Here is a 27166-nt window from a genome sequence, read left to right as displayed (position 1 = left end):
TGGTTATCCACCAGCTGAGGTGTACCCTCCAGTATGAATAATCCTCAATGTTGATTTGAAGCAGATGTACTGACACACATGGACAATTACGATACTACAGGTAGACAGAAACATTTACAGTAAGAAATCAAGATTTTTCTTGATTCAGATACTAAGTATTGAATGCTGGTGTAATCTCTGAAGGCCAGTTCATTGACAACAAGAAGGTTTCTGAGAAGCTGCTTGGGTTAATTTATATAAACCATGAGGAGTTGTCACGGCCACAGCCGTGCTCCCACTGTTGTTTTTGGTTTTGCCCTATCCTAGTGTTTCCCTGTCATTGTCAATACCTCCTCATATTGTTTGTAAGCGAATACCACTTTGTCAACGTTACCCTTAGTATGAACTTGTACTATACGTTCCAAGGCGATACCAGGTAAAACATGGCTATGTACTCGGTAAGTGATCTAAAACTGGACTGTAAAAGGAAGCTGTTTGTTTCCGTGATGTTACCAGGCTCTTATAATATATTTTTCAACTGTTGATTCCCTTCTCCATGCAATAAAAAATTGGACTAAACTTGGATTATGTTACTAAGAAAAACATGACACTTCACTCTGTAAATTGTAACATTTTTTTAAATTTAAGCACTGTTTCCATGGCATGACCAAATACAAAGGTTAAATCTATACAAACCTCCATATAAAAACACAAAAATTCAACAACGTCGTACCATAGAACACATCAGTATTAGTTTGGCCCCTTAATGGGGAAATACTTCAAATGATCTAGGTATTTACCACCTTGGTATCAATTGGTAATACCCAATAAAACACAAAACATACCCTTCACTTTCTATGTAAATACCTGGTACTTGTGGGACTGTAAAAGGAAGGGTTACCGAGTCGTGAGTCTGGAAAGGTAAAGACCTGCTGACAGCAATGTTAAGAATACAATTTGACATTGTCAATCATCATGCTTCAGCATCAGCATCATGTCATCATGCTTTTATCCAAAGTGACGAGGTGTGTACAAATTCTTAGTACAAATGTTACTTTTGATCTATAGCCTATACGGTAGTCTTGTACATTTTACATTACATTTACATTTAGTCATTTAGCCGACGCTCTTATCCAGAGCGACTTACAGTAAGTACAGGGACATTCTCCCCGAGGCAAGTAGGGTGAAGTGCCTTGCCCAAGGACACAACGTCATGTGCACCGGACATTAGACCGGACTGTAGACATTGCTTCACAGCACACATTACATCACTAAATAGCACAACACCGTGAAAGTGTAGAATTAAAGTTACAAAAGCTGACACACCAAATGTACAGTATGTTCTATTGCAAACTTCCAATTATATATTTTTTCCAGCTAGGTTAAAGAAGCTGAATAGACATCACAACAACCGGTCCTAAGACAGTGCTATGTTTCATAAAATATGATTTTCATGGCGATATTTTGAGGATTGTTTGAAAATAAATCACGTTAACAACACAAAATGTGCTTTGTGGATTTGTTGTGGGAGGAAGAAACCTCAATATTGTACACAGACTGAGGTTACACAAAACATCTTTGTATGTATAATTCTATTAGATACACCCTCAGTGAGACAAGGCACATCATCTCACAACAAATGGAGTAACATATATCCTCCTTTCTCATCCACTGTCATTTCTGCAATGACAAGCGGCAGTATCGGACAGGTAAGACACTTTCCATATTAAGCACATCACCGCTCACCCTCACCATACAATATTAAGAATGACTCAAAACAATAAGGGTCAAACCCTGAGGTAACACCCTGCTACACTGCTCCATCAATCTTGCACAAAAGAGACACATGCATTAAATTATATTGTTTAAAGGGGATGACCATGACCATGTGATTATCTCATACTAATTCTCATCTACATCTGCAGCTCACTGTACGTGTTTGGTGTTACTACAGTATTGTGTCGTTTTATTTAACTGTCATAACTGAGATACTGTAGAGGCGCCTGGAACACAAAACTGTATTCGAGGGAGCCTGGAATCCAGCCAGCCTGAACAAACTGTTGAATAACCTAAATTGTCTGGGAGTCAGTTTGCTGATCGGGATTCCCCTGGCAAATTATTTATGGCTCATGTGTGTGTTTGTGGATGTGTGGGATTGTGTCTGTCTGTTTGTGTGTGTGTATGTGCACTGTAGTTATAGAATTTGAAGGATAGCAAGTCTATGAACATGAATGCAACACAACCTTTCCACAACTGTTGCTTCAGTTAGTGGTAGTCCCAAAGACCTATTAAACATTTACATGTATAATATACATATCAACATATTAATGTTTCTCTTATTCCTATTAACTGAAAACATCTCTCTTCAGAGGTCAAGGTTATTATTTACTTTTACAAGCACATGAGAAGGCTGAAAGGTTAGGGAGTCTGGCTATTAATCAGAAGGTTGTTGGTTCGATTCCCGGCTGTGCAAAATGACGTTGTGTTCTTGGGCAAGGCACTTTACCCTACTTACCTCGGGGAGAATGTCCCTGTACTCACTGTAATTTACTCTGGATAAGAGTGTTTGCTAAATGACTAAATGTAAAATAAGGCATCTCTGACATACATCTCATATGGCACTGCTGAATGAGTATTTCTTCTTGTCCTGTCAAGCTGTTTTCCAACATGGTGATGTCAAGGTGGTGGGCAATAAAGCAATGTGACCATATATGTCTGTTCCACCACAACATATCCCAACATAGGACATTGATACCAGACATATGGTGTTTGTTTTTCACACTTGTCTTCCTGGCATAATGTTGCATAGGCCTATTTTTTTTTTTTACAGTAAAAAAAACGGCTGTGGAGGTTGTTTAATTCATTAATGTGTTTACAGTGTTAATGGACTGAGGGTGGGTAGGATTTGGTATTCGGTTTCGGATTCGGCCGAATCTTAACCAGTGGATTCCGTATTCGGCCGACCTCAAAAATCTGGATTCGGTGCATCCCTAGTTTAAAATAAGATCTTTGTCATACCATTGGACAATGTTGCATGGTCATGCAAGAATCATTCAAAACCTGGACACATTTCAAAGTCATACAGTTCACCCATGTATGTGGGTAGCCAGATTTTTTATATCTATACTCTTCACGTTGGATTTGAAATAATACACCCAATGTTCCCTTTCAAATAAAGTTATTTCCTTTTCTTTAGAACCTATTCAAAATTATTTCAATGATATACAAGAAACAGGATTTTCATTTTCACACAAATTAAGCAAATTGGTCAAAAGGTGTGCAAACTGCACGCTATAAAACAAAAAAATATAATTATAAATATGGATCGCATATTTTACTTTACTGTAACTGTCCACTTTTAGTGAAGGTTTGTTTTCCTGCAATGTAGGCTCTTAAATGGATGTCTGTAACATACTGCAGAGAGGACCTAAGCAAGTCATTATTGAGCAATATTTATATTAATATTGTAGACCTGTTATTGCTCAGTTTCTTGCACATTAGCTTTATAATCAGAATCATAAATAGGTTGACTGCCAATTAGGTTTACACATACTGGAATTTGTTTTGGTCTGATGTTGCGTGACAATTATTTGTTTTATGTTTATAAACATGTAGTCAAAACAATAAACTTTGTGAGACAAGTTCAAATTTGGAAATTTGTGAAGATTGACACTTATTGTTATCTTGTATTACTGTAGGTTCTATGCTTGCAACTTTTACTTTTTACTGCACTGTAGTGCTTTGTGTGCAAGATAGGCACATTACAAATTATATATTTTATTATTATTATTATTAAATAGCCTCTTAAGCTTGAACAGAAGTTGCCTGCTGTGAGGGATCACAGACTGCATTCATGGCCTAACATAAATGTTTGAGTATGTGTGTGTGCACTCCAGGGGAATTTTGAGCACCGCTTACTGTAATAGAACAGAATTGTCATTGGTGGGGAATAACCTTTTTAAAGGCCAAAGAGGAGTGACTATCAAAACAATCCCAAAGTAATTTCATTTACATTTTAAATTGTATTCGAATTTTAACTTCATAACATAACTGGTCTGATGGTGTGAACATTTTACATTCTTCCTCACAAACCTGTCTTCATATGGATTATTTATACATTTATAAGTCTTGCCATGAGCAGTTAACACCTGCTTTTCAGCAATTAATGGTATTACACAACCACAAACCTAAAGTACATTTTTACTGCTATTGATACTGCTCAAATGCCACTACTAAATGACATAATTGAATTACCAGTGAACTATTTGGCCTGGAATATCTGGCCTGAGATGAGCCAATACCCGCTTTGGCCTTTCATGAAGAACTTTCAAAGTGAAGCCAAGGTGGCTGTGCTTTACTGGAGTTCAGCCATTGCATGTGACACATCCCACATTAGACTATAACTCAGGGCTGATATTTCTTATACGCTCACGTTACAACATAAATGCTGAAGAAATTAACAACAATCCAATGACATCTAGTCGTAAAGTTTGTTTTTAAATTTTGGTGTGAGATGTGTCTGGCTTTCTCTCTACCATCCTTTATGTTTGATGAATTATGGCCTTAAGATATTTTTATAAAATCAATTTGGTCAAAGATACTAGGTTATGTAGGTCAACAGCTAACCCTAACCCTAAACCCAAGCTAATCAGGAAGACAAAGGCTTATAAACAGTAAATCCACACAAAGGCTTTATTCATAGGATCGTAAAGGATGGTTTCCCAATGTCTTTTTGATACTATTTACACACAATTGTGTGTATATCTTTACATTTACACAGACAAATCTAACTCTCAATTCAAGCTTGGTACCAGCTATTCTATCTGGCTTAGGAGGTGTAGAGTTGTGCAAAAACAATAGATTAGTGCTGCTGCTAAACAATGTAGCAGTTTTTATGAGCTCCACAGGGTTACCTGTGGTCAAGAGAGTGGATCCAGGATGCCTTTTACCTTTTATAATTATGATACATTTTATAATAAGGACACGAAGGACCGAGAAACTGAATCCCCAGTCCGACATCATGAACACCCTTCCCTCATTTCCTCCACACATTCATGAAGCACACATGTACAAGTGCAGAACATGCTGCAAATAAACTCAATAATACAGTAACAGATAACATACTGCTTTTGGCCATTTCTTATTCATGATATCATGTTAAACAGTGATTGTCAAGTCCCTTCTTGGGCATCAATAACTAATATCCATGGCCTAAACTCCACCTAATACGTTGGCATTAGGCTTAAGACTTTAGACAGTTGTTGCATAGTTTCCGACAGAAAAATGTACCGTAAGAAATCAAGATTTCTCTCTATACAAAGTATTAAAAGCTGGTGTAATCCCCGAAGGCCAGGGGCCAGTTGCATAAAAATAGACCTAGTCTTAGACTTAAATGCAACTTTAAGTCCGACTTGCCATAGACACTTCAATTTACTTGTTATCCTACCTTAAATTGATATTTCACTAGTGGGAAGATGCTGAACATGAACACAAGTATTAGGAAGCATATCACACACTCCATGCATTTTGATTTCATACTGTATTGTGTGTCAGATCTGTGTGACCTGTTTAGCAGTGTCGAGATGTTGTAGCCACTTTGGCATCTACTCACTCGTTTAATAAAACATTTTATTCTGCGGAAAAGCAGAACCCCGTAAACATTTTCTGCAGTTACAAATAACACTTAGCTCTAATTCCTTTCGTAATACATTATGCTAAGATAAAGACATAGCCTACTAAAACAGATCGTTGGCATAGCAACTCAGCCCTTACCGCAAGGTTTAGCCAGGGGGAGAGTTGGCTAACTTTTCTACCTCAAATTAAGTCAGTGTTAAGATGATTTTCTGTCGGAGGATGGGCCAAGGAACGCACCACAATGAAAAAGAGTTGACTTCGTTTATTAATCGAGCTGCTCGGATCAGGTCACCACGACAGGCAAAGTGGTTGGCATGACTGACAAACATGTCTCTCAGATGAACATTATATGCATGAGCAGGGCCATACAAATATAGTAACCACCAAAACATATCCTTAAACGGTAGACATTCCAAAACTTAAGGCATAGGAAGAACAAGTCATCACTCATCGTTTATACTATTTTCTGCAGGTTGCTCCTTCCAAAGGTTAAAGTGCACATTCTCCTATCTATATGTGTATTGTCCGAGACCTGTTGCGTGACCTCTTTACCACAGCAAGAGACAACCTCACACATGTATAGAACACCCGCGTATCAGTCAGTCTTACTATTTATGCAACAGACAGGCTTAATTAGACTAGTCTTATCTGACAATTTAAGACAGTCTAAGGCTAAGACTAGTCTTAAACTAAGTTTATGCAACTGGCCCCAGTTCTTTGACAACAAGAAGGCTTCTGAGAAGCTTCTTGGGTCAATTGATGTAAACCATGAGGAGTACAAGTTTGGACACCAAGGTCACATACCAGATACACTCTTGGTGATGCGATTCAAGCAACTTTATGGTAAATCCTCTGCAAACAGTGCATTGGTATTTATTTGATTAGATGAACAGTCTCTGTGAGAGCAATATGTAAATCTGTTTTAGTCATCTTTTTACATTCAATTTTGTATTCCCCCTATGCCTCAGGTGTTCTTCAAAGCTAGTCTGCTTGGTTTTCTTGAGGAGATGAGAGATGAGAAGCTTGCTAATCTGGTAACCATGACAAAGGCTCTTGCCCGTGGATACTTGACGAGAAGGGAGTTTACCAAGATGATGGAGAGAAGGTGAGACACGGAAAAATACAGATTCAGGTTTTGGCATTCAAACCATGTTTTTAGGGAGTGATTCAATCCTGTTTAACTATGAAACTATTGTTAGAATAACCATGTGAACTTGTAATTTTGGAATGATGGATATCTTGGACTTGATGGAATGATGATAGATTTTACATCTAGGAATGGGTTAATTTAGGGTTAGGGTAAAAATGTAATTACATTGCATCATTTTGTATCGAGCAAACCAATTACTGTATTTATCTCATGCCCTCTACCTCTGCTCCTCTGGGAGGGCTTACAAGAGACAGGCTGAGGAGGCGGTGAGTCATACATTAATTACAGTTTTTCACAATTGTTAACACACAAAAAGCAAACATTTGGCACAATTTTCACAACCTTCACTTCATGTACCAATTGCACACACACACACCATTCCGTAATCACCTTTTTCAAAATTAGGTTTGGTTTCTGTCCTACTATACTCTTTCTTTCGTACTGTGTAATACTGTATTCACAACCACAAATGCTTACAGTAAAAATAGTTTGGTTTCAATCTTGTTTTGCTTTGCAAGAGAAGTGAGGCATTTTGCATTTTCTGTGTGCAATTGTTGGATTTGTGTGTTACTGTAAATTTGGTAAAAAAGACCACAAGTTAAAAAAAAAAGTGTAAGCATTTAAAAAAAACTGTAGAACATATCGACAACCAGAGAAGGAGAAGGGTAAGACATAAGGGTCCTTTTTACCAAAGGGGAAATGTCTCATTCTCCAGAATGTCATTTTCATTCATATGGTGTGTTCCATTTCTATAGTTGTGTTTTCAATTTTGCACTACAGTGTGCTGTGAATGCTTAGTAGTGTGCAGCAAATGCTTAGTTGTGTGTACTGTTATTAATGTGTGTGTGTCATTTGAAAATATGGCTGTGTGTACCAAATGAGAACATGAGTTCAATTTTGTAAACAGGTAAGAGATTTGATGGCAGAGTCATCTTGCAAAGGGAGTGTCAGGTTTCGCATTTTGTGTGTGAGGTTTTCAGTTTTGTGTGTGCAGTTTTGAGAAAGCCGTTATTGTTTTGATAAACTTGTGTTAACAATTGTGAAAAACTGTAATATGAATGTGATATTACAGAATTAGACTTGATTACAAAGTAATATAGTAATGAACCAAATCAGCCTTTTAAAATGCGATGGGCATTCTGCTAATGTTCAAACCTGCTCTCAATGCCACCCAGGAGGAGCAGTCCAACTCCCACATGTCCAAGTTACAGTTTTTCTCCATTGCTAACACACAACAAGTATGTGTAAGCAATCCTCAGAAAACCATTTTGCCAAATCCCAGCAGAAAGACCATATACCCCAATCTTTTAACACATTTAGCCTTTTTGACACATTTCTCAGGTTCATTCACACTTCTTTGCAAAAGTCCAAACACACCTCTCACTTTAAGACACAATTATCACCATTATGTCATTCAGAAAACACTGCCGTTTGATAAGTAAACTCAAACCAGCGCAATTCAAACACCCTTAACAACCAATTATCCATGTGTAAGCACTAACAAGCAAATATACACAACAAGCAATCAGGGGTTTGGAATGAATACAAAAATAACTCATCCAGGGGCGGATCTAGAGATTTTCATTCGGGGTGGCAATGGGGTGGCAGAAGGAAGTTATTGGGTGGCCTCCTGGAGGCGAATCAAACCCAAAGTAGGGGGGTACAGCACTCCCTATGGTAAATGATTAGGCTAGAACATTGAAGTTTAAATTACAGTTTTTCTCGTTTGGTTACACACATTTTCTGAATGCATACCTCATAGTCTCAGAACTCTACACACAAATCATAAAAACACACACACAATGGGCAAAACCCCTCATTTCTCCTGCAAAATTAAACTTTACATTCAAAACAATGTTATTTAATCTCAAAATTGTATTTTGTTTTCAAATGACAAGCACAAACCCTCGTATGAATACACATTTATAAGAACCATTTGAACACTGATGTGCTCAATGTAAAACACTATGATGAATGGAAAACACTTCTTCTTCATTCATCATAGTGAGTTAGGCCTTTTTTTTGTTCAGTGTTACACTTACTACAGACAGTATATACATAAGTCTGTTGAAAAATATTTGAGAATATTGTTTTTATACTCAGAACACAGAAATACATGGTAACAAATATATTTTACATATTTTTCACAGAAAAACAATGTACACAGTGTACATCCCAACCAACACAAAGTTGCACATACAGTGGTCTACATACAAAACAACAGAGGAATTTACTGTATAGTGCATACAGTTACATTATTATTATTATTCTTTGTATTTGCCGTAATCCTCCGTGTCCTCCTCCTCTTACTCTCACTCCTCTGCCTCTGCCTATGTTTCCAATGTTGGCATCCAATGCTCAAAAACAGAAGATGTCACCTGTTGCCCTTTTATGCTAAAGCTCTGATTGCTAATTGTAAAACTGTGTGACAGGTGTTTGTCCATGCGATGAGTCAGTGAGCGTATTTGCATGGCAGTGTGTTCCTTGTGAAAACAAAAGATTTTCTTCATGAAAATTGTGCCAAATCACAAATGTTGCCCAATCCCACACCCCTGAGGATAGCTACTGAAACTTTCACTCCTCTGGTGGAATGAGTCAGAATGAATGACAAGTGGCGCGGGACACCCCATAGAACCACACACGATACTCATAGTCTGGCAGAGCCTGTGAGAGAGTCTCCTCGCAGACAAAGGTATCCCGAACCTTGACATACCGTAGCAGATCAAAAACTGAGGAGATTTGTTACTCCAGATAGCGTGCCAAAATGCAAAAAGGTTTCACCAACACGATGCATAGCCCCTTGCGGTGGATGGTGTGCATGCACTCAGTATATTGTCTGGTCGACATCATCAGTCAGACCTTTGCGTTCTAAGAGGTCCCTCTCAGTAACCAAGCCATGAGCCATATCAAGCTATACTTCAAAAATTCTTGGTTTTGCCCAAATGAAAGAGGTTATCCTACAATTTTTCTAATGAGCAACCTGTGTCTCCTTTTGGTCAAAGAATAATAAGTCACTGTGGGGATACCACGCTAACAACACACATTGGCATCCTGTATATATATACTGCCTTTCAAAGACTGGCTACAGATTATTAAGGATTAATGGAAACTACTCTCTGTCACTCATCTCGGTTAATAAGAATTCGAGAGGAGTCTAAAGCGTGTCTTTTCCCATAGGGTGTTTGCTAAACATTTTAGATGTTAGAGTCTTAGAATATAATTTTTTATGTGAAAAACAATGACCAGCAATATGTATGTATAACCATTGGCGGAAATACAGGGGGGGATAATATACATTATAACGTAGCTAATGTATTACAGCACTACTTTTTGGTGTACCCCCTCAAAATAGCCCTTGAGAAAATGTCATGTAATTGTCCCCCCCAAATTATATATGAGATTTCCACCCCTGTGTTTGACTGTGATTATCTCATACTAATTCTCATCTACATCTGCAGCTCACTGTACGTCTTACTGTACGAGTTACTACAGTATTCTGTAGTTGTATTTAACTGTCATAACTGAGATACTGTAGAAGCCACTGGAACACGAATCTTCGAGGAGCCTGGAATCCAGCCAGGCTGAACAAACTGTTGAATAACCTCTTAACCTAAACTGTCTTGCTTAGAGAGATACCTCTGACAAATGATTTATTGCTCATCGTGTGTGTGTTTGTGGATGTGTGCAGTGCCGTTCCTAGCACATTCGGCGCCATGGGCGAGATGTATGAACAGCCCCCCCCCCCCCCCCCCCCCCCCCCAAATCGGGATGCCGCCAGCCCCCTCCCCCCCCCCCCCCCGGGGGCGCCCCCCAACCACAACACAGATATGTGACTTGGCGCCCTCTGCTGGTGGTGCGGGACGGTTAATTAATGGATGAACTTCGGAATTTGCCGCTCCCCTCTTGATGCCACCCTATGTCGCCTATGCCTAGGAACGGCCCTGGATGTGTGGGATTGTGTCTGTGTCTGTTTGTTTGTGTGTGTGTGTGCACTGTAGTCATAGAATTTGAAGGATAGCGGGTCTATGAAGATTAATGTAACACAACATTTACACGATTGCTTAAGTTAGTAGTTGTACCAAAGACCTATTAAATGAATTTACATGTAACATCGAAATATTAATATGAACATATTCATGTTTCTCTTATCCCTATCATTCTTACCATCAACAGAAAACATATCTCTCAGAGGTCAAGGTTATTATTGCTTCGACAACCATATAAGTAATCTCTGACATACATCTCATGTGGCACTGCTGAATTAGTATATTTCTTGTCCTGTCAAGCTGTTTTCCAACATGGTAATGTCAAGGTGGTGGGCAAGAAAGCAATGTGACCATATATGTCTGTTCCACCACAAGATATCCCATTCATATTTTGGACATTGATACCATGATGAAGTAAATAGCCCTGAAGGTATGCCAAGCCAAAACCTTCTCTGGCCTTTCATAGGAGGCATGTGAAAGTAATTTACTGGCCTGACATGGCATTTGAAATCTCAAATTCCAAATTGGACATTAAACTTGGGGATATGACTGTTTGTGGTTTATTGGTCCAAGCTACCAGCGCTACTTGAGCTACCAAAATAATTGCTTGTGTGTCAGGCAAACTCCCAGTAGATATAAAACACACCCAAGTAGTAACAACTCACTGCTGTAAAATGTGTCATTGTCAATGGTCATGCAAGAATCATACAAAACTGCTCAATTACCCCACTGCAATAATTCATTTTGAGTTGGTTGGCCCTTACTTGACTGACTTTTTGTTAAGTAGTTTGTAATAATTTGACAAGTTTTACAACCTTTCTAAGTCAAATATGTCCTAATTGTAATCAAGCCAGACATGCAGCACAAATGGTTGGTCTCAGCCTCAGTAAATGTCATCAAAGCTTTGGGATGAAGTTAATTCATTTCCAACCAGAGAAACCTGAAATACAGGCGTGACATCTTTACACGTTGTCTCCTTATAACTGGAATGATAGTAAGCCTACTGTAAATGTCTATGGCTTGCTAAATCAGTAGATCATGTAATTCGATGTTTTATTATCCAAAATAAATAGGTCTTAGATTTCAATGGACTGAATAAGATTAAGATACTAGAAACCAGACCTGGACACATTTCAAAGTCATCATTATAAAATCCATACAATTCACTCATGTATGTGGGATATTTTATCTCTATACTCTTCACATTGGATTTGAAATAATACACCCAATGTTGCCTTTCAAATAAAAACACTTTTTACATTTTTCTGGAGAATCTATTCAAAATGATTTCTGTGTTTTAGAATTAAACTGGATTTCCGTTTTCACACAAGTTTAGCGAACTGGTAAAAAGGTATGCAAACTGCATGCTGTAAAGCAACAAAACAATTATAAATATGGATTCCAGATGATACCGCTGGATCTAGTACTGTACTCAGTAAAACCTTTAATGCTTACTGTACTTAAGAAAAATCCAACTTAGGCCTTTGTATACATTATTGTATAACGTATATAAATTAGCTCATAAAAAATATATTTTAAAACTAAGAAAACGGAACATAATGTTGAATATATTCAGAAATGTCCTGTATTATGCAAAAGAGACAGAGAGAAGAGGGGAAAGGGAGGGACGGGGTAAAAGTCAAACTGTAGACTCTTGTCTCTAATCCATTTCCTTTAGGAGAGTAGCCCACAAATAACTTCTGCTTGCTAATCACTCTCCACTAGATATAAGGAGTCCAACAGAGCAGCATCCATGGACAGACAACTTCCACCAGTGGGGTAAGATACTTGATATTTTTGCATCTCTTTATTGACATCAGGCACATTATTACGTGGTAATTAGGTTTGCCTTGGCAAAGGCCGGATCTACCATATGGGCAATCTGGGCACGTGCCCAGGGGCTCTTGGGCATAGAGGGGCCCTCCGAGATCGGAGATGTTTTTTGGGGGGGCTACGTAGAAACAGTCTACACAAGGCTTGCTTGCCTTTCGAGTTTGATAATTATCCAATCAGAATAAAATAAAAGTTGTTTACACATGAGCTTCAGTGCCAAGGGGCCCTTTGGGGTATTAATCTGGCCTTGGACTTGGTGCTATTTGAATATTGGTTTACGGTATTGACCAATCATTTTCTTATAAGTGCATCCCTACTATCTAACATTCAAATGTGATGGAAGGTATAGCAATGACATGTAAATATTGTATATGTTGTTCTGATTGTGTTATCTCTGGATAAAAAAAAAAAAAACTCAAAACAAACATATTTTACAGCACCAACTAAGTCAATTTCATCTGGGAGGGGAAAAACAGGTGAGACATAGTTTGATGCTATATACGAATGTATACTACTCAGTCGAAGCACGATCAGTATATCTATGACTGTAATTGCATAAAATGAATTAATATATTTTACATTTATTCTACACCTTTTGTAGGCTTCTGAGGCCTACTTACTTTACAGTAATATACAATAAATGCATTCATCTTTTAGACTTTCAGGCCCACAGGATAATTATGAATTAATGAGAAAGGGAACATAATTTATAGATCATAATTTAAAGAAGGAATAGATTTTTTAACAGTGATATATTTTTTCCCCAGTGAGTCAGCACCATGAGTACGGACGCGGAGATGGCCATATATGGCAAGGCCGCCATTTACCTTCGTAAACCTGAGAGGGAGAGGCTTGAGGCCCAGGCTGCACCATTTGATTCTAAGAATGCCTGCTATGTACCCGATGTCAAGGAGTTGTACCTCAAGGGTCTGGTTGTTAAGAGAGATGGCGGGAAGTGTGATGTGAAAGTACTTATCACAGAGGAGGTAAGAGGATACTTGATGAAAAAACTATTTGGTGGACTTGTTTCTGTACATCTGTATTTTGCAGCCACAGTTACTGACACATTTAAGCTGTTTAAAAACTATAAAATATGATTTAAATTCACAGAAAATTTTGATATTATTCAATTCGTGTAGGCTTCATGCATGTAATTGACATCATATTTCAGGTTAAATCCTTCAAAGAAGAGGACGTCTTGCAGATGAACCCTCCTAAATATGATAAGATTGAGGACATGGCCATGATGACCTACCTCAGTGAAGCTACTGTCCTGTATAACCTCAAAGAGCGTTATGCCGCATGGATGATCTACGTAAGAAAACTACACATATAGACATGAGACACCTTAAGGAAGCAAATGAAACCCTCAGAAAATGTATACTTGAACTTTAATAGCAATATATCCCTTTACTCTCTGCTCATATGCAGACCTACTCTGGGCTCTTCTGTGCCACGGTGAACCCCTACAAGTGGCTCCCTGTATATGACATGGAAGTGGTCAACGCCTACAGAGGGAAGAAGCGCATGGAGGCTCCACCCCACATCTTCTCCGTCTCTGACAACGCCTATCAGTTCATGTTGACTGGTATGGACGCTCACTGATGGATGGCTGAATTCATAACAGGATGGACGAATGTATTCTTATTTGCTTCTCGTATCACTTCCGACATATTAATTTTTTCAATTTACTTTCAGATAAGGAGAACCAGTCAGTCCTAATCACGTAAGTTTAAGACATTAACTGAGTGTATATTTTATGTATATACTATATATATACTTATATGTATATAAATATGAAAATAGTCGTGATTAATGACTTAGGAAGTTTGACAACACTTATTTTAGTTCATGCACACTAAAATATATTTTTATGATCTAATAAACTAGTGGAGAATCCGGTGCTGGAAAGACTGTAAACACCAAACGTGTCATCCAGTACTTTGCCACAATTGCTGTTTCTGGAGGGAAGAAGGAAGTAGTACCCGGCAAAATGCAGGTATGACCTTACATACACCATATAAAGAGCATGCCATCAATTGTTGACCCATCATTGTTTTCAGCCCCCCAAAAAAGTTTTTCCAAGGTACAGTTCAAGGGTGTGTGTTTCATTTGACATGAAAACTGTAAATAAATCCTCACATTTTTATTAAGAAAATTATAGTCATTGGCTGCATCACCCCCCACATTTGAAAACAAGCATACTCCCTTCGTATACGGTAGTTAAAATATAGTTTATATCTTCAAAATATGTTGTCATTCTTGACAGTAGTCCTGTTGTAGTTTTACATACGGCATATCATTAATAAGACTATTAGCATGTTACTTAAATAGAAACTTAAGAAGTTAAGGATTTATGACATTCTTTAAGTGGGGGGTACTGTGTTAACTCTGACCAAACATATTAAACTAAAGGTGTTCAACGATAATATAAAAACATGGTTAGACCTAGTCTAGGGGAAGTGATTAAAGACGAAGTGACAAGATAATTATTTTGGAATATTGGTGATAAGTCTACATAATCAATTGGTTTGTCTCCCTTCAGGGTTCCCTTGAGGATCAGATCATTGCAGCTAACCCTCTACTGGAGTCCTACGGTAATGCCAAGACAGTGAGGAATGACAACTCATCCCGCTTTGTAAGTTTGGAGGGAAAATATATATTGTTTTACATTTTACATCTTGTAAAACTTGTTGAAAAATCCCTCTCTATGCACTCTTTCAGGGTAAATTCATTAGGATTCACTTCCACATGAATGGAAAACTGGCAAGTGCTGACATTGAGACCTGTAAGTAGGTTAGGATAAATTCCCAGTTGATCCTTTAAATAAATGTTAGTGTCCATTCAAATTGTTCTAATTTTTCTCTAACCTTTCAACCATGTCTCTCACAGACCTGCTGGAGAAGTCCAGAGTAAGCTTCCAGCTGCCTGATGAGAGAGGCTACCACATCTTCTACCAGATGATGACCAACCACAAACCTGAGCTTGTTGGTGAGGCACTGTAGGGAAAGATGTTCTGTATGGCATTTACTCCTTTGTCCACTCATTGAGGGTTCAGACTTTTACATAAAATGTACACATGCCTTGGGTGATAATCATTTGAGTTTTGTTTCCACAGAAATGTCACTTATCACCACCAACCCCTATGACTACCCCATGATCAGCCAGGGTCAGATCACTGTGGCCAGTATTGATGACACAGTCGAGCTTGATGCCACAGATGTAAGTCAGTAAAAGGGTTGAACTTGAAAATCATAATGTATTGGTGGTTTATTGTAAACTTTATTTCCCCCTCCAGGATGCTATTGATATCTTGGGCTTCACCGGTGAAGAGAAGATGAGCATCTACAAGTTTACCGGTGCTGTCATGCACCATGGCAACATGCACTTCAAGCAGAAGCAGCGTGAGGAGCAGGCTGAGCCAGATGGCACAGAGGGTAAGCCAAGTTGTTTGTATTGATGTTCTAAAGAGCATTCATTTATCTCTATTCCTGTGGTAAACATTGCACTCTGATGCACATTGCTCCTTTCTCTCCCCAGTGGCTGATAAAATTGGCTACCTTCTGGGTCTGAACTCAGCTGAAATGCTGAAAGCCCTGTGCTACCCCAGAGTGAAGGTCGGCAATGAGTATGTGACCAAGGGTCAGACAGTGCCTCAGGTAAAGCTTTAATAAGCATCAGAGCAATTTTTTTAACTGACATGCTGTTAGAAATAAAGCTTGATTGTAATATCTTTTTAGCATAGTGTTTTCAATTATTACAGGTAAATAACAATTCATAAAATGAAATCAATGTTTAAATGGAACCAACATTATAACACAGGTGACCAATTCAGTGAGTGCTCTGGCCAAGTCCATCTATGAGAGGATGTTCTTGTGGATGGTCGTCCGCATCAACCAGATGTTGGACACCAAGCAGCCAAGGAACTACTACATCGGTGTGCTTGACATTGCTGGTTTTGAGATCTTTGACGTGAGTTTGAAAAATTATTTGAAATACATTCAAAAGTTTACTTCGTGTGTCATTAAACAATACAGATAGAATCTACTCTATGTTACTGTAATGATTTGATTTAGAAGAACAAAAATCAAGTGCAAACTTAAGTTAAAAAAAAATACATACGGTGTGGTGGGATCGTTCAATAAAGTTCTGCCAAAATGTGCAAATCTATAGTACAACAGCATGGAGCAGCTGTGCATCAACTTCACCAATGAGAAACTGCAACAGTTCTTCAACCACACCATGTTCGTCCTGGAACAAGAGGAGTACAAGAAGGAGGGCATTGTCTGGGCTTTCATTGACTTTGGCATGGACTTGGCTGCCTGCATTGAGCTTATTGAGAAGGTGAGGTGTCTGTAAAAACTGTGGATGTTTCACACCTGGCAAGGATACGAGGTTATTCATACATGTAGATACAGTATGAATAAACGGACATGTTCTTATCATATCACAGAGCTTATTATATGTCTTATTCAATTATGCTGTTTCTTATACACAGTATATTTGACTGATAACTTTATATTTCTACACAGCCAATGGGCATTTTCTCCATCCTTGAAGAGGAGTGCATGTTCCCCAAGGCTTCAGACACTTCTTTCAAGAACAAGCTGTATGACCAACATCTTGGAAAGACTAAGGCATTTGAGAAGCCTAAACCAGCAAAGGGCAAGGCAGAGGCCCACTTCTCCCTGGTCCACTATGCTGGTACAGTGGACTACAATATCACTGGCTGGCTGGACAAGAACAAGGATCCCCTGAACGACTCTGTGCTTCAGCTGTATGGAAAGTCGTCAACTAAACTGTTGGCCACACTCTATGTTGCTGCTCCACCTGAGGGTTAGTATGGTTGAATTAGATTACAAACACACAGGTCCATACATTGAACATATTAACATGATTTGTTAATGAATTAACAGTATCGTTCAAGCTACAAGACATATTAATTTATTAACTCCTGACACTCCTATAACAGATACCACAAAGAAAGGAGGCAAGAAGAAGGGAGGTTCCATGCAGACTGTGTCCTCTCAGTTCAGAGTGAGTGAGGTTTAAAAATATATATCATTTGCAATAGTTTCATGCTGTGATTGTACTTTAATAAAAGTGAGCATTTCAGCTTTATTATGAATAATATCTGAGAGTAACAATGCTTTATAACAACCTTACAGGAGAACTTGGGCAAGCTGATGACCAACTTGAGGAGCACCCACCCTCATTTTGTGCGTTGTCTGATCCCCAATGAGTCAAAGACTCCAGGTAAAACATATTGTTTTACGTATTATTTCTCTTAAGTCATTATTACTTTAAACAGAGTAAATTCATTTGATTATTATTTCTACGATTAAGTTCCACAGAGTAAATAGCTGACCCTAAATGTTTCATCCAGGTCTGATGGAGAACTTCCTGGTTATCCACCAGCTGAGGTGTAATGGTGTGCTGGAGGGTATTAGGATTTGCACAAAGGGCTTCCCCAGCAGAATCCTCTATGCTGACTTCAAGCAGAGGTAATGTAACACACAAACACAACAAATATATGGTAGATAGATAACAACATATCAATTAATAAAACACATTTCTCCCTATTCAGATACAAAGTATTGAATGCCGGTGTAATCCCCGAAGGCCAGTTTATGGATAACAAGAAGGCATCTGAGAAGCTGCTTGGGTCAATTGATGTGAACCATGAAGAGTACAAGTTTGGACACACCAAGGTAACATACCATACACTACTGATGATGGGATACTGGCAACTCGTGTTTGTGACCTACAGAGGTTATTAAATATCTCATGTACCTGGTAAACATTCAAAATGCAGTTTAAAGTTTTCAAGAGCAATCCAACAATCTTAATAACATGAGACCAGAATATGACCACATATGAGAAATGTACCGTATTATAAATCCTCAGCAAGTCATTTCATTGGCATTTATTTGATCCACTTTGCTTTCTATTTGAGATTACAATATGTTAACACTAGAAGTGTTTATGTTGTTCATTTAAGTTTTGTTTTAAACCTGTGTCTCAGGTGTTCTTCAAAGCTGGTCTGCTTGGTGTCCTTGAGGAGATGAGAGATGAGAAGCTTGCTACTCTGGTAACCATGACACAGGCTCTTGCTCGTGGATACGTGATGAGGAAAGAGTTTACCAAGATGATGGAGAGGAGGTAAAATGGAGATGATAACAGGAGAAATATTGATACAAGTATTTGCATGAAGCTATTGTTAGAATAATTATGTAAACTTATAATTTTTGAATGATGGCTATCTTGGCCTTGATGGCATGATAGACTAAAGAATTACTGTGTCTATCTCTCATTATCAGAGAGTCTATCTACACCATCCAGTACAATGTCCGCTCATTCATGAATGTGAAACACTGGCCATGGATGAAGGTTTACTACAAGATCAAGCCTCTCCTGCAAAGTGCTGAGACAGAGAAGGAGCTGGCCAACATGAAAGAGGACTATGAGAAATGTAAAGTTGCTCTTACCAAGGCTGAGGCTCGCAAGAAGGAGCTGGAGGAGAAAATGGTGTCCCTCATTCAGGAGAAGAATGACTTGGCTCTCCAAGTTGCATCTGTGAGTGAGCCACACACACACACACACACACACACACACACACACACACACACACACACACACACACACACACACACACACACACACACACACACACACACATACACCACATTCAAGTCTAACCATTTTCTGTTATTCTAAGGAATCAGAAGGTCTGAATGATGCTGAGGAGAGATGTGAGGGTCTGATCAAGAGCAAGATCCAGCTGGAGGCTAAACTCAAAGAGACAACAGAAAGGCTGGAGGATGAGGAGGAGATCAATGCTGAGCTGACAGCCAAGAAGAGGAAGCTGGAGGATGAGTGCTCTGAGCTGAAGAAGGACATTGATGATCTGGAGCTTACGCTTGCCAAAGTGGAGAAAGAGAAACATGCCACAGAGAACAAGGTATCAACATCTCACCAATATCCAAGCAGTATTTTGTTCAAAAGCACCAAACATTAGTTTTCACTTGAACTAACTTTGTCTTGGGCAGGTTAAAAACCTGACAGAGGAGATGGCATCTCAAGATGAGAGTGTTGCCAAGCTGACCAAGGAGAAGAAAGCCCTGCAAGAGGCCCACCAGCAGACACTGGATGACCTGCAGGCAGAGGAGGACAAAGTCAACACTCTGACCAAGGCCAAGACCAAGCTGGAACAGCAAGTTGATGATGTGAGTCAAGTTATCTTTTCGTGTACAATTTAGGGTTTTAGCCAACTTTGCCTCTATTGGTTATTGAATTTAATCTTACATAATAAAATCATTTTAGGGATTCAGTAGGACAACTGACTAATATAACGTGTTAGGAATAAATAGCTGTTAACATCAAAGCTTGATTATGAGAAATTTGTTTTGTCCTCTAGCTTGAAGGTTCTCTGGAGCAAGAGAAGAAGCTCCGTATGGACCTGGAGAGAGGCAAGAGAAAGCTGGAGGGAGACCTGAAACTGGCCCAGGAGTCCATAATGGACCTGGAGAACGACAAGCAGCAGTCCGATGAAAAGATTAAGAAGTAAGTATTGTATAATCCTAAGAGACATTTTTGACATTTTATTGATTTCATTTACTCCAGCAATCCTTACATTGAATTTCCACCTCATATTTCTTCAACATAATTATTTCGACGTCCAATGTTCAACCCTATCTACAGGTCATTTATTTCACATTGATTATGCATATTACTCACCTTGAAGTAATGCAATAATGAAGACCTATGAAACTGAGTTTTGTTTCTAATTATACTAATCAGATAACTTATATATTACTTAATTGTAGTATCTTTATCATTAGGGATAACAAGGCTTTTGTTTTGAAATACTTAACAAAATAAAAAATTATGGATGTGCTTTCCTTTTTAAATTTCCACTCAATGACACAAAACCAAACTCTTACATGGATTAATGTGTGCACTAAAGGAAGGACTTTGAGACCAGCCAGCTCCTCAGCAAGGTTGAGGATGAGCAGTCTCTGGGTGCCCAGCTGCAGAAGAAGATCAAGGAGCTCCAGGTGCACTGTAGTTGCTAGACAAGTAACATTTCCAGGTTTTGCCTTGATGATATTACCCTTGCTTGTGTTTAAAATCCACGTTGTCTATTTAGTCCTTTTCCTCTCGTATGTGGGCCAGAATTTTGAGACTTTGATGCTAAATGTTTTTATCTACTGTAGGCTCGTATTGAAGAGCTGGAAGAGGAGATTGAGGCTGAGCGTGCTGCCAGGGCCAAGGTGGAGAAGCAGAGGGCTGATCTGTCCAGGGAACTTGAGGAGATCAGTGAGAGGCTGGAGGAGGCTGGAGGCGCCACATCTGCTCAGATTGAGATGAACAAGAAGCGAGAGGCTGAGTTCCAGAAGCTGAGACGTGACCTGGAGGAGTCCACCCTGCAGCATGAGTCCACAGCCTCAGCCCTGAGGAAGAAGCAGGCTGACAGTGTGGCAGAGCTGGGAGAGCAGATCGACAACCTGCAGCGCGTCAAACAGAAGCTGGAGAAAGAGAAGAGTGAATACAAGATGGAGATTGATGACCTTTCTTCTAACATGGAGGCCGTTGCTAAGGCTAAGGTCAGTGATACAAATAGACCTAAACAGCAAAGGTTGGGTTTTAAAGTGGGTTACCAAGGTTTGTGGAAAGCCTTTTTATGTTCACCTTTTACTGATTCTAAATACCCTCTTAAAGGCACCTTTGTAATTTCAAATAATTTACTACATTTTGACAATTTAGGGATTTCACAACTTCAATTGGAAAACATTGTGTTACACTACAAGAAAAAAAAAGCGATAGTATCTATGTGATCGAAACATGATGTTTGTTCCACAGGGCAATCTGGAGAAGATGTGCCGTACCCTTGAGGACCAGCTCAGTGAGATCAAGACCAAGAACGATGAGAATGTTCGCCAGGTCAATGACATCAGTGGACAGAGAGCCCGACTCCTCACTGAGAACGGTACGGAACCTATTTGTTCAAAAGCCTACATGCAGAAATATGTTCCAGAAGGTGTATATTGAAACAATTACATAAAACAAGTATAATAGAGAATCAGACCTGAGGAAGAGCTTCCTTAATTCCCCACAGGTGAGTTTGGTCGCCAGCTGGAGGAGAAGGAAGCCCTGGTGTCTCAGTTGACCAGAGGCAAGCAGGCCTACACCCAGCAGATTGAGGAACTCAAGAGGCACGTTGAGGAGGAGGTCAAGGTAAAACAACTAAAGAAGCCCTATGTTATTCAACTATGACATTTTTACAGTACAGTGGTTTGCAAATACTCTTTTTCGGTCCTTTACTACTTCACCCTCATCTCCAATTATTTTCCTCTCAGGCTAAGAACGCACTGGCCCATGGTGTCCAATCTGCCCGCCACGACTGTGACCTGCTGAGAGAGCAGTTTGAGGAGGAACAGGAGGCCAAGGCAGAGCTGCAACGTGGCATGTCCAAGGCTAATTCTGAGGTGGCTCAGTGGAGAACCAAGTATGAAACTGATGCCATCCAGAGGACAGAGGAGCTGGAAGAGGCCAAGTAAGTACAAAACAAATGTAGTCTTCCTTACGCCCACAATATAGAAAGTTGATAGTAATTCATAGTACCCCACCACTCCAAGTTTGCACTCAGGACAGAACACCATTGCAATACTTTTTGTGTCAACAGAAAGAAGCTGGCTCAGCGTCTTCAGGAAGCTGAGGAGACCATCGAGGCCACCAACTCCAAGTGTGCCTCTCTGGAGAAGACCAAGCAGAGGCTGCAGGGAGAGGTGGAGGACCTCATGATTGATGTTGAGAGAGCCAATGGCCTGGCTGCAAACCTGGATAAGAAGCAGAGGAACTTTGACAAGGTGAAAAATATTGTGCCAGTTCTAGGTTTTGATGTAATTCTCTGTAAAGTGTGGAACAAGGATGGAACTAAATCTGCTATTGGGGCTTCCGAACTATATTGTCATGCTCATGCCCTGCTTTCGTGCCTTGAGCCTAACGCATTGTTTAAATGTTGACATTAATTGTTAAAGGCTACTTTTGTGTGTGCTTCCTCCTAGGTTCTTGCAGAGTGGAAGCAGAAGTATGAGGAGGGCCAGGCTGAGCTGGAGGGAGCTCAGAAGGAGGCTCGTTCTCTCAGCACAGAGCTCTTCAAGATGAAGAACTCCTATGAGGAGGCTCTTGACCAACTTGAGACTCTGAAGAGAGAAAACAAGAACTTGCAACGTGAGATAAATGTAGTGTGTGGTGCTTTTGTATTATTGAAAAAATTGAATTATTTCAAATTTCACCATCTCATTATACTGTGGATTAGTTGATTTACAAATCCATCAACTGGGGGAAAACAGTTTCCTGTTGAACTCGTGTTAGATCCAGTAAACTAATCTTGCTAATTGAACAAGCTTCTGTTTTTTCAAATCACAGAGGAGATCTCTGACCTGACCGAGCAGATTGGAGAGACTGGCAAAAGCATCCATGAGCTGGAGAAGGCCAGGAAGACAGTGGAGACAGAGAAGTCTGAGATCCAGACAGCTCTGGAGGAGGCTGAGGTACAAGCTACATTTACCTTTATTCATTTAGCAGACGCTTTTATCCAAAGCGACTTCCAAGAGAGAGCTTTACTAAGTGCATAGGTCACTGATAATAACAACAAGATAACAACTACCCAACTATCCACCATTTCCAGAATGAAGTGGAAATGATAAACATTCTAAGGATTATCACAATAAAGAATGACATTTGCTAAAACATTCCTTTATTTAGGGAACACTGGAGCATGAAGAGTCCAAGATTCTGCGTGTGCAGCTGGAGCTGAACCAGATCAAGGGTGAGGTGGACAGGAAGCTGGCAGAGAAGGATGAGGAGATGGAGCAGATCAAGAGGAACAGCCAGAGAGTGCTGGATTCCATGCAGAGCACCCTGGACTCTGAGGTCCGCAGCAGGAATGATGCTCTGAGAATCAAGAAGAAGATGGAGGGAGACCTGAATGAGATGGAGATCCAGCTGAGCCATTCTAACCGCCAGGCTGCTGAGTCCCAGAAGCAGCTGAGGAATGTTCAGGGGCAGCTCAAGGTACTCTGAATGTTGACCATAGTGATGAGTAGACTGCAGTGAACTACATTAATACCATTTCTGCAGATGTAGACTCAAAATGGGAGCTCAAATATCCATCTCAGTTGTTGTTTTGGTTTGGAAAACATGGGTGCATATATATAGAAGGAAAATTCATAATATCATCCTTGCAAAGAAAGGTACACCTTCCAGTACAAACAGTACTGCTGAAGCAGTAGAGGACAGTTTAAGAAATACTGTACACATCAGCATCTTCTCATTCCTCTCTACACTCTGTGGTGTTTCTAGGATGCCCAGTTGCACCTGGACGATGCCGTCCGGGCCGCAGACGACATGAAGGAACAGGCTGCCATGGTGGAGCGTAGAAATGGTCTGATGGTGGCTGAGATTGAAGAGCTGAGAGTGGGTCTGGAGCAGACAGAGAGAGGCCGCAAAGTGGCCGAGCAGGAGCTGGTGGACGCCAGCGAGAGAGTGGGACTGCTGCATTCCCAGGTGTGGACAACCTACACACACACACACATACACATAAACACAAAGTTACATAACATTCACGGCAAAGGTTTTGTTTTGCTAATAGCCATGTGTACTCTCTTCCAGAACACCAGCCTGTTGAACACCAAGAAGAAGCTTGAGTCTGACCTGATTCAGGTGCAGGGAGAGGTGGACGACATTGTCCAGGAGGCCAGAAATGCTGAGGAAAAGGCCAAGAAGGCCATCACTGATGTGAGTCTGGCTAACTAAGTATCAAGGCACAGTTCAGTCAAGACACTCACATGATTGATTTCACCATTTATTCATATACATGAGAATAGGTTTAACTTTGGCGGAATGGATGTACATGGGGAAGCGCTCCCTGCCTCGCTGTGCATGAATGACATGTGGAAGGGAGCAACAAGTTAAATCCCCCAACGGGGAGTACAGACAGACAACATGGGGGAGAAGGGAATGGTGGTGGGTGGCAGCAGCGCAGAACACTAAGGTAATCGAGGATGCGTGTGCGTACATGTGTGCGCCTTTAAAGTGCCGCCTATCGACGTGCTCTGCCCAAGTGCCATGCTTGAACTAGCTTCGCTCATTCACTATTCAGTCACTACCACCATATCATCATACAGTAGCCTACCCCTATGGTAGCATACCTTCCACCTTTTGGCCATGCTTCATAACTTATGCGTTCACAATTCTAGTGTCGACCCCCACTGATCCATCTAAGTAGAATGCAGAAACGTGTTCGATGGTGCTAATTCTTACGCAATCCAGTTCTCATAAGGCTTTGTTTTTTTTGGGTCATTCCACAAGTATATGGTATAGATAATATAATGCTTTACTGTAAAATAATTGTTGTTCATTTAACCTAGTACAATATACTATGTGTATGCACAGTTCCTCAGTTCAACCAAGCTGTATTCTGTTGTTGCAGGCGGCCATGATGGCAGAAGAGCTGAAGAAGGAGCAGGACACCAGCTCTCACCTTGAGAGGATGAAGAAGAATCTTGAAGTGACAGTAAAGGACCTGCAGCACCGTCTAGATGAAGCAGAGAACCTAGCCATGAAGGGTGGCAAGAAGCAGCTCCAGAAACTGGAGTCCAGAGTAAGTTTGCAGACGTAAAATGTTCCCTGTTGCCTTGAGAAAGGTTAAATATTCTTAAGCCATGTTTTCCCGGTACAATGCTGTTAATAAGGACCTTTTAGCATGGGAGTGATGGATTCACCATGAGCTCCTGTTCTCCACCCAGGTGCGTGAGCTGGAGACTGAGGTTGAGGCTGAACAGAGGAGAGGTGTAGATGCAGTCAAGGGAGTCCGCAAGTATGAGCGCAGAGTCAAGGAGCTGACATACCAGGTAATATAACAACCCACTCACTACACGGAGCATATTTATCATATCTGCATATTTTTGAAAAATCATTAGTGTGTGTAATTAGAAAAAAATAATATTTCCTCTCTGCATCAGACTGAGGAAGATAAGAAGAATGTAACCAGACTTCAGGACCTGGTGGACAAGCTGCAGCTTAAAGTGAAGGCTTACAAGAGACAGGCTGAGGAGGCGGTAAGTCTAATAACTTATTTGAGCCTTGCTTATGCTAAATAAAGCTTTCCTAGCTTTCGGTGTATATCTCTATGGCTTTACCAATGGTGTTTTTCTTGTCTGAATGATTGCTGTAGCAAGCACATTTACAAAGTTTTAAAGAAACCTTGTCAAAATGAATTTATCCTAGGAGGAGCAGTCCAACTCCCACATGTCCAAGTTCAGAAAGGTTCAGCATGAGCTAGAGGAGGCTGAGGAGCGTGCCGACATTGCTGAGTCTCAGGTCAACAAGCTTAGAACCAAGAGTCGTGACTCTGGAAAGGTAAAGATCCACTAATGTCACACCAAGAGTTCTGACAAGAAACAAATGCATTACAGTGTTTTGTCAGAACATTAGTCAAATATAAAAATTCAATACAATAATTCCCTGTTTTTTTCTTAAAATCAGGCAAAAGAAGCGGAATAGACACTAACCTGAAGACTAACAAGACCCTATGCCTAAACATTGCTATGTTTCATAAAATATGGTTTACATTGTGATATTTAGAAGTTTAACAAAAATAAAAGAAACTTTTTTTCAAAACATCATGGCTTGTTGTGGATTTGTTGTAGGTGGTAGGAATGTTGTCTAAGGTTGCACAACTTTGTACATAGAAATTAGTTTACACAGGTCAATAAAGCACATACAAAATGTCTGCATCCAAATTATTTTTGAAAACACATGGTTTGTGTAGCCAATTCTTAAATCTCCCATGTTGTTTCAATAAAACATATTTGTGGGTCCTTTAGTGACTGCAAAAGATGCAAAACATACTGATAAAATAATTATAATTTATCATATAGCTGAAGAATAATCCAGGCTATTTTACCTACCAAGTACAGTGCCTGTGGTATGTATTAAGATTGTGACTCGTTGCTGGTTCTACAGACAGAATGTAAATTTTCTTACACAATTCCTTATTTTTAATGAAATAATAATGAGCCGAATTTAACCTTGTCAGTTAGCCACTATGGCAATTCAACCCGTGAGTCATGTGGGTACCTAGATAGTTAACGTTAGCCGCTATGTGGTGATGGATATAAAACTAATCCACATCTTTTTCTTGATGGCCTCCTCATGCGACAATATACATATCCTTGACTCTGGCCCCCATGTTACCATTATTTAATGGCGATGTGAGACGTTTTCTGACAAAGTCAGAAAGTCCCTTTGGTCGAACAATATGTGGTAAACGGTTATGCCTGTAAATGTCTAACACGTTTATATTTATTAGTTGCAAACTGAATATTTGAATAATTTCACAGGCAACACAGCATGTGTTCATGAGTCCTGAGAAATACACAAAGCAAATTTCAACATCATACAATGCCTGATTTTCAAGATAATCATGCCACAGACAGACACACAAACAGACACAGAGAGATTCCTGCCTTGAGGCTTGAGGTAAAAGGTTACTGCAATCACCAGGCATTGAGGAAAT

The 27166-nt window shown here is 39.8% G+C and overlaps 1 protein-coding gene across 1 annotated transcript; it reads left to right on the top strand.

The window, feature by feature from the left end:
• Nucleotides 1-12474: 12474 nt before the first annotated feature.
• Nucleotides 12475-26268, top strand: LOC124483580 (myosin heavy chain, fast skeletal muscle-like). The gene is made up of 41 exons (XM_047044083.1): nucleotides 12475-12528; nucleotides 13020-13058; nucleotides 13350-13568; nucleotides 13754-13897; nucleotides 14014-14170; nucleotides 14281-14308; nucleotides 14473-14581; nucleotides 15128-15220; nucleotides 15307-15370; nucleotides 15475-15573; nucleotides 15701-15804; nucleotides 15881-16019; nucleotides 16123-16241; nucleotides 16405-16554; nucleotides 16756-16926; nucleotides 17115-17418; nucleotides 17555-17619; nucleotides 17751-17838; nucleotides 17969-18086; nucleotides 18170-18293; nucleotides 18608-18744; nucleotides 18903-19158; nucleotides 19301-19543; nucleotides 19632-19808; nucleotides 20000-20145; nucleotides 20549-20639; nucleotides 20799-21188; nucleotides 21445-21571; nucleotides 21701-21819; nucleotides 21942-22138; nucleotides 22268-22451; nucleotides 22650-22815; nucleotides 23014-23138; nucleotides 23353-23661; nucleotides 23950-24153; nucleotides 24259-24384; nucleotides 25079-25249; nucleotides 25395-25499; nucleotides 25611-25706; nucleotides 25876-26007; nucleotides 26134-26268. Exons 3-41 carry the CDS (start codon nucleotides 13362-13364, stop codon nucleotides 26149-26151), a joined length of 5802 nt encoding a protein of 1933 aa, XP_046900039.1. The 5' UTR covers nucleotides 12475-12528; nucleotides 13020-13058; nucleotides 13350-13361; the 3' UTR covers nucleotides 26152-26268.
• Nucleotides 26269-27166: the final 898 nt, after the last annotated feature.

This window comes from Hypomesus transpacificus, chromosome 2 (assembly GCF_021917145.1).
Source record: "Hypomesus transpacificus isolate Combined female chromosome 2, fHypTra1, whole genome shotgun sequence".
In the NCBI taxonomy this organism is placed as follows: Eukaryota; Metazoa; Chordata; class Actinopteri; order Osmeriformes; family Osmeridae; genus Hypomesus; species Hypomesus transpacificus.
This window is presented reverse-complemented; position numbering and strand designations above follow the sequence as displayed.

Bases quoted from the DNA above. Each gene is read 5' to 3' on its own strand.
- LOC124483580 (XM_047044083.1), top strand. From the start codon at position 13,362: ATGAGTACGGACGCGGAGATGGCCATATATGGCAAGGCCGCCATTTAC. The intron at 19,159-19,300 runs GTGAGTGAGCCA...TGTTATTCTAAG, and splicing joins TGGCTCTCCAAGTTGCATCT to GAATCAGAAGGTCTGAATGA. The intron at 21,572-21,700 runs GTACGGAACCTA...AATTCCCCACAG, and splicing joins CCGACTCCTCACTGAGAACG to GTGAGTTTGGTCGCCAGCTG.